At 47.0% G+C, this 12,412-nt stretch overlaps 1 protein-coding gene across 1 annotated transcript; it reads right to left on the bottom strand.

Moving 5' to 3' along the window:
* Positions 1-2,712: 2,712 nt before the first annotated feature.
* Positions 2,713-10,440, bottom strand: PPCS (phosphopantothenoylcysteine synthetase). Its single transcript, XM_089659386.1, has 3 exons — positions 9,882-10,440; positions 6,550-6,653; positions 2,713-3,448 (listed from the first exon to the last, which is right to left on the bottom strand). The coding sequence occupies exons 1-3, from the start codon at positions 10,387-10,389 to the stop codon at positions 3,098-3,100; spliced, it is 963 nt and encodes a 320-aa protein (XP_089515512.1). The 5' UTR covers positions 10,390-10,440; the 3' UTR covers positions 2,713-3,097.
* Between the last annotated feature and the right edge of the window lie 1,972 nt (positions 10,441-12,412).

Genomic DNA, 12,412 nt, shown 5'->3' with positions numbered 1-12,412 from the left:
TGCCACGGTAGGTGTAGAAATTGGTGGGTGATACCAAAGTGTGCACCAGGGGAAGCAGCCATCTGACACATGCAGAATGTAAACACTCACCTTTTCTTCTGCCCCTATGGCTGATTGTAGCTGGGATCTTTGTTATCCTCTAATGCAGGAGTCTTCAAAATTTCAAAACAAAGGGCCAGTTCACTGTCCATCAGATTTTGAAGGGGCAGACTGTGGCCATTGTGCCTAGACATATCTCTGGTGGCAATAGGAGTAAATACCTCATCAGTGGCGTTAGGAGGAATAGTGCACTGTTGTTGGTGTCAGGTAAAGGAAAGCTGCCCCAGCGTTGGGGTCAGTTGTAGGCATTATGTCCCATTATTGTCACTTGGAGGAAGTGGGTTAGTGTCCCAAGAGCCACATCCGGCCCCCTGCTTTAATGTATGGAGGGCAGCAGGAGGAATCAAAACTATTGACAGCTGTTGGGGGGAACCATGTTGATTGATACTCCCAGAATTGTCTTTCTCTGAAGATTTCTCAGGATTGCAGCAGTTTTGCCATTCCAGCTATGGGAAAAGCTAATGTGTACACTCCTCTTACATACAGGTGAAACTCAAAAAATTAGAATATTGTGCAAAAGTTCATTTATTTCAGTAATGCAACTTAAAAGGTGAAACTAATATATGAGATAGACTCATTACATGCAAAGCAAGATAGTTCAAGCCGTGATTTGTCATAATTGTGATGATTATGGCTTACAGCTCATGAAAACCCCAAATCCACAATCTCAGAATATTAGAATATTGTGAAAAGGTGCAATATTCTCGGCTCAAAGTGTCCCACTCTAATCAGCTAATTAAGCCATAACACATGCAAAGGGTTCCTGAGCCTTTAAATGGTCTCTCAGTCTGCTTCAGTAGGAATCACAACCATGGAAAAGACTGCTGACCCTGACAGTTGTGCAGAAAACCTTCATTGGCACCATCCATAAGGAGGGAAAGCCTCAAAAGGTAATTGCAAAAGAAGTTGGATGTTCCCAAAGTGCTGTATCAAAGCAGATTAATAGAAAGTTATGTGGAAGAAAAAGGTGCACAAGCAGCAGGGATGACCGCAGCCTGGAGAGGATTATCAGGAAAAGGCTATTCAAAAGTGTTGGGGACTTTCACAAGGAGTGGACTGAGGCTGGAGTCAGTGCATCAAGATCCACCACACACAGACAGATCCTGGACATGGGCTTCAAATGTCGTATTCCTCTTGTCAAGCCGCTCCTGAACAACAAACAACGTCAGAAGCTTCTTACCTGGGCTAAAGAAAAACAGACCTGGTCTGTTGCTCAGTGGTCCAAAGTCCTCTTTTCTGATGAGAGCAACTTTTGCATCTCATTTGGAAACCAAGGACCCAGAGTATGGAGGAAGAATGGAGAGGCACACACTGCAAGATGCTTGAAGTCCAGTGTGAAGTTTCCACAGTCTGTGTTGATTTGGGGAGCCATGTCATCTGCTGGTGTTGATCCACTGTGCTTCATTAAGTCCAGGGTCAACGCAGCCATCTACCAGGAGATTTTGGAGCACTTCATGCTTCCTTCCGCAGATGAGCTTCATGGGGATGCTGACTTCATTTTCCAGCAGGGCTTGGCACCTGCCCACACTGCCAAAAGCACCAAAACCTGGTTCAATGACCGTGGGATTACTGTGCTTGATTGGACAGCAAACTCTCCTGACCTGAACCCCATAGAGAATCTATGGGGCATTGCCAAGAGAAAGATGACAGACATGAGGCCGAACAATGCTGAAGACCTCTACTGAAGCATCCTGGTCTTCCATAACACCTCAGCAGTGCCACAGGCTGATAGCTTCCATGCCACGCCGCATTGAGACAGTAATTGCTGCAAAAGGGGCCCAAACCAAGTACTGAGTACATATGCATGCTTATACTTTTCAGAGGTCCGATATTGTTCTATGTACAATCCTTGTTTTATTGATTGCATGTAATATTCTAATTTTCTGAGATTGTGGATTTGGGGTTTTCATGAGCTGTAAGCCATAATCATCACAATTATGACAAATCACGGCTTGAACTATCTTGCTTTGCATGTAATGAGTCTCTCATATATTAGTTTCACTTTTTAAGTTGCATTACTGAAAAATGAACTTTTGCAAAAATATTAAAATTTTTTGAGTTTCACCTGTTAAGTAAAACTAATACAATGACAGTGGTGTTTTAAAGGCTAAGGTTTTTGTGTGTGTGTGTATATATATATATATATTTTTTTTTTTTTAACACTGCAGCCTGTAAAGAATTGCACCCACTATCAGGAAACCACAGGCAGGAATCCCAAAGACTCAGCTGTCTTCCCGTACCCTCCCTTATGAGCAGACAGTTGCTGAGTTGTAGGAAGAATCATTGAACTACAAGAGCGCTCACCAGCACCCTCGCAGGTCATTGAAAATTACAAGCTGATATCCATGCTGTTTTCAAAGAGTGACAGCCTGTGCAGAGAGAAGATTCCTTTCTCTGCTGTCACATGGGGGGGGTGCATTTTACATTCTACACGTTAAACATGGGTGTAAAAGTTGGTGGCCTAAACCATGAAGAAATATCTGCTGTCCACAGCAGCCTAAATAATGAAAGGGAAGGAGAGCCACTTCAGGCAATACAGGTGGCTCTTACTTCTTGGTTGGTCTGTACTGGAAATAGAACCGGTTCTGATCCACAACACAAACATTACAAAAATACGGATTTTGATATTTTAGTTGTAATATTTACAATAATTTTATACAGATGTACACAGCATACACAGGTATGAGCAAATTCATATCATGATTCCCCAAGGTCAGATTTAGCCTCCTAGACTGTCTACTAGAATTTGCTTTCTTTTCATCTCCCTGCTGGTATCTCTGCCATCTCTCTCCTGTTAGCTAAATTAGCAGAGACATTCTGTGCTTTCCAGAAACTGACAGGCAGTATAACAGGTACAAATGCCTCATCATGGACGGAATAGACAAGTTGCTGAGCAAACTTGTGAAATATTTGTAAAGGGGGTTGCATAGTACATCATAATATATGACACCTTCGTAATCTTGAGATGTAGTAGAGTGCCATGACCCATGGAGAATCATCACAACCCCTGATTGGATTGAGAGTATGTGCTGGTCTGCTTAATGAAATTTGTATGACGGGAGGTCAAGTCATTGATAATCTTATCCTCAATCTCTATGCCCAAGCTCTCTTCTTTGTCAGACACGAATAGCTTAGTGTCTTCTGTGTTGGTCACAACCATTACATAGGACCTCCGTGTATCCAGCACATTGGCCACTACAACCTGGTGGCGGTAGGTTTCCAGGGCTTTCCGAGCTCTCTCGATTAATATCTCTGGATCAGTTTCCAGTTTAAAAGAAATCACAAAGGCTTTGGGGGCCCAGTCTTTCACCAATGGCGACAGCATTTTAGGAACCATCTTCATTGTAATCTGAAATAATTCAAAATGGACAACTTTTTGTTGCAGCAAAATGAAGCAGGATTACATCCCTACCCTAACTTTACTCCAGTCTGAGAACCCCCCACCCCCATCTCGGGAGTGCATACAGTAAGTATTCACAGCGCTTAACTTTTGCCACATTTTGTTATGTTACAGCTTTATTCCAAAATGGATTAAATTCATTTTTTCCCCTCAAACATTCTACAAACAACCCATAATGGCAATGTGAAAGAAGTTCATTTTGAAATCTTTGCACTTTTATTAAAAAGAAAAAACCCCATGTACATAAGTATTCACAGCGTTTGCTCAATACTTTGTTGAAGCCCCTTTAGCATCAATTACAGCCTCTAGTCGTTTGGAGTATGATGCTACAAGCTTGGCACGCCTATTTTTGGGCAATTTCCCCCATTCTTCCTTGCAGTACCTCTCAAGCTCCATCAGGTTGGATGGGGAGCGTCGGTGCACAGACATTTTCGGATCTCTCCAGAGATGTTCAATCGGATTCAAGCCTGGACTCTGGCTGGGCCACTCCAGGACATTCACAGAGTTGGCCCATAGCCACTCCATTGTGTGCTTAGGGTTGTTGTCCTGTTAAAAGATGAACGGTCGCCCCAATCTAAGATCCAGAGCGTTCTGGAACAAGTTTTCATCAAGGATATCTCTGTGCATTGCTGCATTCATCTGTCCTGCAAGCCCAACTAGTCTCCCAGTTCCTGCAGCTGAAAAACATCCCCACAGCATGATGCTGCCACCACATGCTTCACTGTAGGGATGGTATTGGCCAGGTGGTGAGCGGTGCCTGATTTCCTCCAGACATGACGCTTGGCATGCAGCCCAGAGTTCAATCTTTGTTTCATCAGACCAGAGAGTTTTGTTCCTCATGGTCTGAGAGTCCCTCAAGTGCCTTTTGGCAAACTCCAGGTGGGCTGCCATTTGCCCTTTACTGAGGAGTGGCTTCCGTCTCGCCATTCTACCATACAGGCCTGATTGATGGAGTGCTGCAGAGATGGTTGTTCTTCTGGAAGGTTTTCTTCTCTCCACAGAGAAACGCTGGAGCTCTTTCAGAGTGACCATCGGGTGCTTGGTTACCTCCTTGGCGAAGGCCCTTCTCCCTCGATCGCTCATTATGGCCAGGAGGCTCGCTCTAGGAAGATTCCTGGTGGTTCCAAACGTCTTCCATTTATGGATGACAGAGGCCACTGTGCTCATTGGGACAATCAATGCTGCAGAAATTTTTCTGTACCCCTCCCCAGATCTGTGCCTTGATACAATCCTGTCTCGGAGGTCTACGGACAATTCCTTGGACTTCATGGCTTGGTTTGTGCTCTGACATGCACTGTTAACTGTGGGACCTTATATAGACAGGTTTATGCCTTTCCTAATCATGTCCAATCAACTGAATTTCCCACAGGTGGACTCCAATCAAGTTGTGGATACATCTCAAGGATGATCAGTGGGAACAGGATGCACCAGAGCTCAACTTTGAGTGTCATGGCAAAGGCTGTACTTATGTACATGTGTTTTTTTTTATTTCGTTTTTTATGTTTAATAAATTGCAAAGATTTCAAAACGAACTTCTTTCATGTTGTCATGAGATATTGTTTGTAGAATGTTGAGGAAAAAAATTAATTTAATCCATTTTGGAATAAGGCTGTAACATAATAAAATGTGGCAAAAGTTATGAGAAGTAAGCTCCCACCTTACAGACAATAACCTCCTTGACCCTCTACAGTCCTGCTTCCGTCCCCTACACTCCACTGAAACTGCCCTCCCCAAAATCACTAACGACCTACTAAACGCCAAAGCCAAGGGCGACTACTCTGTCCTCCTTCTCCTGGACCTCTCTGCGGCCTTCGACACAGTTGACCACCCCCTCCTCCTTAATAAACTACTCTCCCTTGGCATCAGAGATACTGCTCTCTCTTGGTTCTCATCCTACCTATCCCGACGCTCCTTCAGTGTCACCTACAATGGTGCCACCTCCCCCTCCCTCCCCCTCTCTGTTGGGGTCCCCCAAGGCTCTGTCCTTGGACCCCTTCTCTTCTCCATCTACACCTCCTCCCTGGGCAAACTCATACACTCTCACGGCTTCAACTAACACCTCTATACCGACGACACCCAAATCTACCTCTCCACCCCTCTCCTCACCCCCACTATCTCCGCCCGCATCACTCACCTCCTAAATGACATCTCAGACTGGATGTCGCTACATTTCCTCAAGCTCAACCTCTCCAAAACCGAGCTCCTCGTCTTTCCCCCTGCCAACACCCCCCCCCCCATCCTATCCATCATCACCAACAACTCCACTATCACTCCTGCCCCGCAAGCCAAAGTCCTTGGCGTCATTCTTGACTCGAACCTCTCCTTCCAACCGCATGTCAAATCACTCACAAACACATGCAGGCTCCATCTTCGCAACATTGCCAAGATACGTACCTTCCTCACCCTTGACACCACCAAATGTCTAGTACACTCCCTCATCATCTCACGCCTTGACTACTGTAATTCTCTTCTCACCGGCCTACCCAAGTGCAGGCTCTCCCCGCTCCAGACCATCCTGAACTCAGGTGAGGGTCAGGGACAGTCAGGCTGGGCAAGAAAAAGATGATGCTCAACGTCATCCAGCCGTAAAGTGAGGTGGGCTCTCTAACTTGCTACAGATGAGATGAGCCTGTACCACTATGCAAGACAGAAGAGAAGGCTGGAGTTCACCTTTAAAATATTGTCAGGAGTTCTAACCCTTCCTCACGCCACTAAAATGTGCTGTGTTCCTTTCATTGGGAACAAAGACAGCCGTAAAAACCTGACAGATTGCCAAACCCTGCTTTGTCCAGTGTTTTCAGAAGAGGTCCAACATGGCAGCCTGCATGGTCTATCAGGGCAGGTCCCACTTAAATACAATCATTTTGGGTGTCATCCAAAAATGTGCAGCTAGGTTAGCTGGTTCCACTGGGGAAAAGAAAACTGGTACTGAGGGAACAAGCTGGCTGCACTGTATACATGTACTGTCACTGAAGTCAAGGGACTCAGTAAAGTGCTTCAGACAATGTAAGTGCTGATCAATTCTGGTGTACTGTGAGTGTAGAGGGTACCTGCAATGGACCACTAGATGACTGGATTTTATGTTCTGGCATCTCTGATGCTGGGATGTAGAAGTCTGACACTGCTGCAGCCAAGTAGAACATGGCGTTTGATCCTGGAAAAAAAACAACGGAAATTAGATGTATACAAAAAATATTTAAAAAACAAAATAACCACAATTTAAGATTTTGTTCCTAAGCAAGCTGCCAGCGTTGGCCCTACTGCCTATCACCAGGATATGGAGAAGACCTTTTCTCCATCAATCACCAGTCTAGATGGGCAGCTCTCCTAATGCACTGCCTGTCTCTGATCTCCGTTGCATACTATACATTTCTGCCATACACGACGATCTCCGGCTGCTGGCGCAGTCAGCTGGAGTGCTCCCTGGAATCTGGCTCTGAGGCCCCTAAAGGGAAGACGCTGTCAATAATGACTTTCTTTCTACAAAAAAAGGCCAAATGCCTGGCTACCTCCGGCTTTCAATACTATGCCGCTAATCTGGAAACTGCAACACTACTCCATGGCATGGAAGACATACTGAGACTGGCAGGCAGGCAGTGTGTGATCACCCCTGTATACTAAGCCATGCGCCCCTTATCACACATTTAGTCACAAAGGGAAAGCTACCGCTACCGCCAAGGCTGACACTCAGAAGTACTACTACTCACTGGTACACAGAAAACACTGGGACTGACAGATGCATACTTACCTGTGTCTGATCACTCCTTGCACATCCAGATCTGTGCTTCTTACAATGCAGACACCCAGACAGGTAGGCATCACACTACTGGGGTTTGACACCCCCTCACCTTCTTTGTCCTGATGGATGTCCTGTCCATAGCCCGCTAGGTGGGCAGAGCACTGGGGATTGGCATTCACCTGTTGCATTATAAGGAGCACAAATCAGAGAGTATTACATCTGTCCCTTCCCCCGAGCTGTGCCCACTATACTGCACACCCCCCGAGCAGGAGGTGACAACCCACCACTACACCCACCTACAGGGCTGGAGACTTCTATACTACACACCAGCATTCAGGAAGTGATAAACCTGGAAGATGTACTATGAATCATCCCTGACATGTGCCCACTATGGTGCAGACACCCAGGCAGGAGGTAATAGATGTCCCCCCAATGTAATGTCCAACTGGACGGCTGAGGACCTCTACAGCACTAATAATAATGTCTACTCTGTGCCCCCCCCCCCCCCCCACATAGCACACACAGGCAAGGAGGACAAGTAAGCCCTGGGGGTAATGTCCACCTAGAGGGCTAGGGGTCTCTATAGCACTTATACCCAGGCAGGAAGGGGCAAGTGGTTGGGGTCATCCACCATACATAATGCCCAGCTTGCTGAGAACCTCTAAAATCCTAATTAGACTCAAGCAGAAAGGGGCAGGTAGGTGGTTGGGATCACCAAAGGTGTGTTGCTCACCTAAGGGACTGAGTGAAGGAAAACTACACCTTAGCAGGTCACCCTCGGGTGTAATGCCCACCTAGTGGGCTAAGGACTTCTACAGCCTGCACACAGGAGGGGAAAGGTATAACATATAATGCCCACCTAGCAGGCTAAGGGTTTCTCTCCAAGTCCTTAGACCCAGGCAGGAAGGGGCAGGTATGTGTTTGGGGTCGTCCCAGGTGCAAAGCTCACTTCGCAGGTTGAAATATGTAATACTACATCTTGTAAGCCACCCCTGGGTGTAATACCACTTTGTGGGCTGAGGGCTTCTACAGGACACAGGCAAAGACAGGAAGGTGCAGTTTGTTGGGTGTAATCTAGCTGGTTGAGGGAAGGCAGACTAAGCTTTGGCTGGCCACCCCGGGTGTAATGCCTACCTAGTGGTCTGAGGACCTCTTCACCAGTCTTTACACCCAGACAAGAAAAGGGGAGTTGATTTGGTCAACCTGGGTGATCTACATCTAGGAGGATAAGGACCTCTATACCACCTAGACAGGTATAGTCAGGTAGGTGGCTGGCGCCACCTTAATGTACCTTCCACCTGAGGACTTTTGGCCACCCTTCAAGTATAATTCTTGCCTAGTGGGCTGAGGACCTCTATACCACCTGGACAGAGGAGGGGTATTTGGTTGGGGTCAACCTTTTTGTATAATAATTCCCACCTAGCAGGCTAAGGGAAGGAAGACTAAGCCTTGACTGGTCACCCCCAGTGTAATGCCTCACTGGAGGGTTGTGGACCTCTATATCAGCCTTTACAACCAGACAGGAAGAGAAGGTGGATTTTTGGGGGTCATCTTCTAAATATATTGCACACCTAGGGGCTAAAGACCTCTCAACTCCTGGATAGGTAGGGGAAGTGGGTGTCTGGGGTCACTCCGGGTGTAATGTTCACCCAACAGGCTGAGGACCTCTACACCACCTGGACAGGAAGGGGAGCAGAGTGTTTGGGGTCACTCTAAGTGTAATGCCCACCTAGTAGGATGAGGACCTCATATTCTTCCCAGATAAGAAGGGAAGATGGGTGTTTGGGGTAGCCATAGGTATAATGTCTGCCTAGCAGGCTGAGGACCTCAATACCACCCAGACAGGTAGGTGCAGTTGGTTAGAACACCCTTTAAGTATAACCCTTTAAGTATAGTGACCACCTAGCAGGCAGAGTACCTCTATACTATCTGGAAAGAAAGGAGCAGGTAGGTGTTTGCTTGGGGTCACCCTGACTGTACTGCCTACCTAGCAGGCTGAGGACCACTATATTCTTCCCAGATAAGAAGGGAAGATGGGCGTTTGGGGTCACCATAGGTATAATGCCCACGTAGCAGGCTGAGGACCCCAATAATACATGGACAGGTAGGTGCAGTTGGTTGGCGTCACCCTTTAAGTATAGTGAGCACCTAGCAGGCTGAGGACCCCAATAACACCTGGACAGGTAGGTGCAGTTGGTTGGGGTTACCTTTCAAGTAAAATACATACATGCTGTGTTGAGGACCTCTATGCCCCCCAGACAGGAAGGTGAGGCGGGTGCTTTGGGTCACCCTGGGTATAATGCCCACCTAGCAGACTGAGGACCCATATCTGTATGGACAAGAAGAGGCGGTAGGTGAACAGGGTCACCCCACCCAAGGGGCTGAGTGCCCTTTCCCTCTCCAGACAGGAGCAGGCGGGTGTTTGGGGTCACCCCGTGGGTTTAATGACCACCAGGCGGGCCGACTGGCTCCATGCCCCTAAGACAGGTAAGCAATTGGGGGTCATCCCCTGGGCAGGTAGGTATTTGGGGTCACCCTCTTCCCTAGCAGGTGGACTGTCTCTCCCAGATAGGTATCTGAAGTCATGTCCTGGGTGTTGGGGGTGACCCTGGGTGCAGTGTTGTGTTTGGGGTCCCCTCTCACCTAGCGGGCTGAGTGCCCTGGCGGCGGCCAGCAGGAGGTGCAGGTAGTCGGAGAGGGTGTGGTATTCCAGACTCAACATCCGTCGCGCCCCCTTCATCCTCTCATACTCCTCCAGGACTGGCACTATGCCGGGCAGACAATTCGGCTCCGCCTCCACCCGGGGCTCTTCCCCTGCGGGAACGGGCAGTAGGCGGAGACTGTCCAGCCAGTTCTGGTTGCTGTAGCGGCGGCTGTACGGGAAGAGGGAGCGGTGCCGGTGCAGGAAGATGACGGCGTAGTCGGCCCTGAGGAAGTACTCGGCTGAGGCGGCTCCTCTCCGGCCGCTGCTGAAGTTATCCAGGAATCGCACGGTGCGGGACTCCAGAGGAACCTTCGTACCCCCCGAGGTGATGAGCACCACCCGCCGCCCCTCCGAGCTGTGTCCCCGGGAGAACGTCTCCATAATCCGGCCCGCCTCTTCCACATCGACCTGTGGGGGTGCGAAGTCCCGCCGGAGCTGCTCCACCATGATGAGTCCTGCCCTGCGGAGCTGTCACCTTCCAAGGCGCTACTGCCGGGTTCTGCATCACTTCCGGCGTGACCGGGCTTCCCGGCCGCCATACTTGATTCGGGCAAATGCCAGTACTGTCAATGTGTAAGGGAAGGCAGTGCAGTGATTGCTAAAGGCAGCCAATAGGGATATGGAGTGCAATTCCTCCTTAATCACTTGCCTACCGGGCACTTTCACCCCCTTCCCGCCCAGGCCAATTTTCAGCTTTCAGCGCTGTCGCACTTTGAATGACAATTGTGCGGTCATGCAACACTGTACCCATATGAAATGTTTATTATTTTTTCACACAGAGTTTCCTTTTGGTGGTATTTAACTACTTGCTCTCCAGGGGATTTACCCCCCTTCCTGACCAGGCCATTTTTGCATTACGGCGCTGCGTTAATGTAACTGATAATTGCGCAGTCATGCAGCGTTGCCCCCAAGTGAAAATTACATCTTTTTTTCCCCAGGAATAGAGCTTTCTTTCAGTGGTATTTGATCGCCTGTGCACTCATTTTTGCACTATAAAAAAAAGACAATTTTGAGAAAAAAAAACAATATTTTTGACTTTTTGCTAATAAACATAGCCAGTAAAAAAATCAAATTTCATCATAAATTTAGGGCAAAAGGTATTCTGCTCCATGTCTGCTACAAATAATCCCAATACATGTAAATTAATTGGTTTACATGAGTTATAGTGTCTACAAATGGCAGAATAGTTACTGGAACTTATTTTTTTATTTTTACTAGTAATGGCAGCGATCAGCGACTTATAGCGGGACTGCGGCGGGCATTCTGACACTGGGGGGGAACTGACTTGGTGTCACTGACATCCCCAGTGACACCAATACAGTGATCAGTGCTACAAAAAAAAAAAAAAAAGCACCGACATTGTACTAATGGCACTGGGCAGGAAGGGGTTAACATGAGGGGGCAATCAAAGGGTTAACTGTGTGCTTGGTGTGTTTTACTGGGGGGCTGTGTGTTTGTGCTTCACTGTAAGCACACTGCTTTGTATGGATGTGCTGTGTACAGCCATGCAAAGTAGTGTGCACAAGAAGTTTACAAACAGTTCTCCTTCCCGGTGGAGATCCTCGGCAATCACTGGCCGGGACCCAGTGATTGATGGCCACACACGTGCTCGCTACCCGGAAGTGCAAAATCACATACATATGGTTTTGTGCACCCATGCCACGCTGTAGCAGAGGTAGGAGGAGAAAGGGGGTTTTTGGATCTCTGAAAGGTTTTTTTTCTTTTCCTCTCCTCTCTCTTTTCACCAGAGTCTGGCTCAGCTTTCCTGTTTTACTCTATTCTGGAAGCCAGTAAAAAGGAATACTAGGCTGCATTCTATCCCCCCTAAAGGGGACCTCTGGCTGACTCCTAATTACCCCAGACGAGAAATTTCCAGACCGGGCGATATTCCATTCCATCCACGAGGGGACTTGGGCTGACTGCAATATACTTACACACTGTGCATTTAAAATGTGCATCCAGTGAGTGTGCATTTTTACCATACCCGCAGGTCACCGGAATATTCCATTGATACTACTGAGATCACAAGAGTGTGTTCACATTTGTATTTCCTGAACTTTATTGGGACTATTATTTATTTTTTTTTATGCATATATTCTAGTCATTGCACATCTGGACATTATTATAAACTACCCAATATGATGATTAATCACTGAATGATTATCTACTGAGTATCTATTGTATTAACTAAGCACGTTACTTACTTGGGGAGTAATTATATATTTATATCCCTATTTCTATTATTAGCGCTGCATGTTTTACATTTATATTGCTTTTAGAAGGTATATGGTTTCCTTTTTCGTGTATCAGCTGCTTTCTATGTTGAGCGCTCACCCAGTCCCATTTTACACCCTGTAGCAGTAATTCTATTATAGGATGGACGGGAAGAAGTTAATCGCCACAGGGTTTTTATTTTTGGCATTGTAAACAAGAAAAAGAGCAAAAATTAAAAAAAAAAAAATGTTCTTTG

This window comes from Staurois parvus, unplaced genomic scaffold, assembly GCF_062004578.1.
Source record: "Staurois parvus isolate SC_StPar_1 unplaced genomic scaffold, SC_StPar_1.0 ptg001151l, whole genome shotgun sequence".
Taxonomy (NCBI): Eukaryota; Metazoa; Chordata; class Amphibia; order Anura; family Ranidae; genus Staurois; species Staurois parvus.
This window is presented reverse-complemented; position numbering and strand designations above follow the sequence as displayed.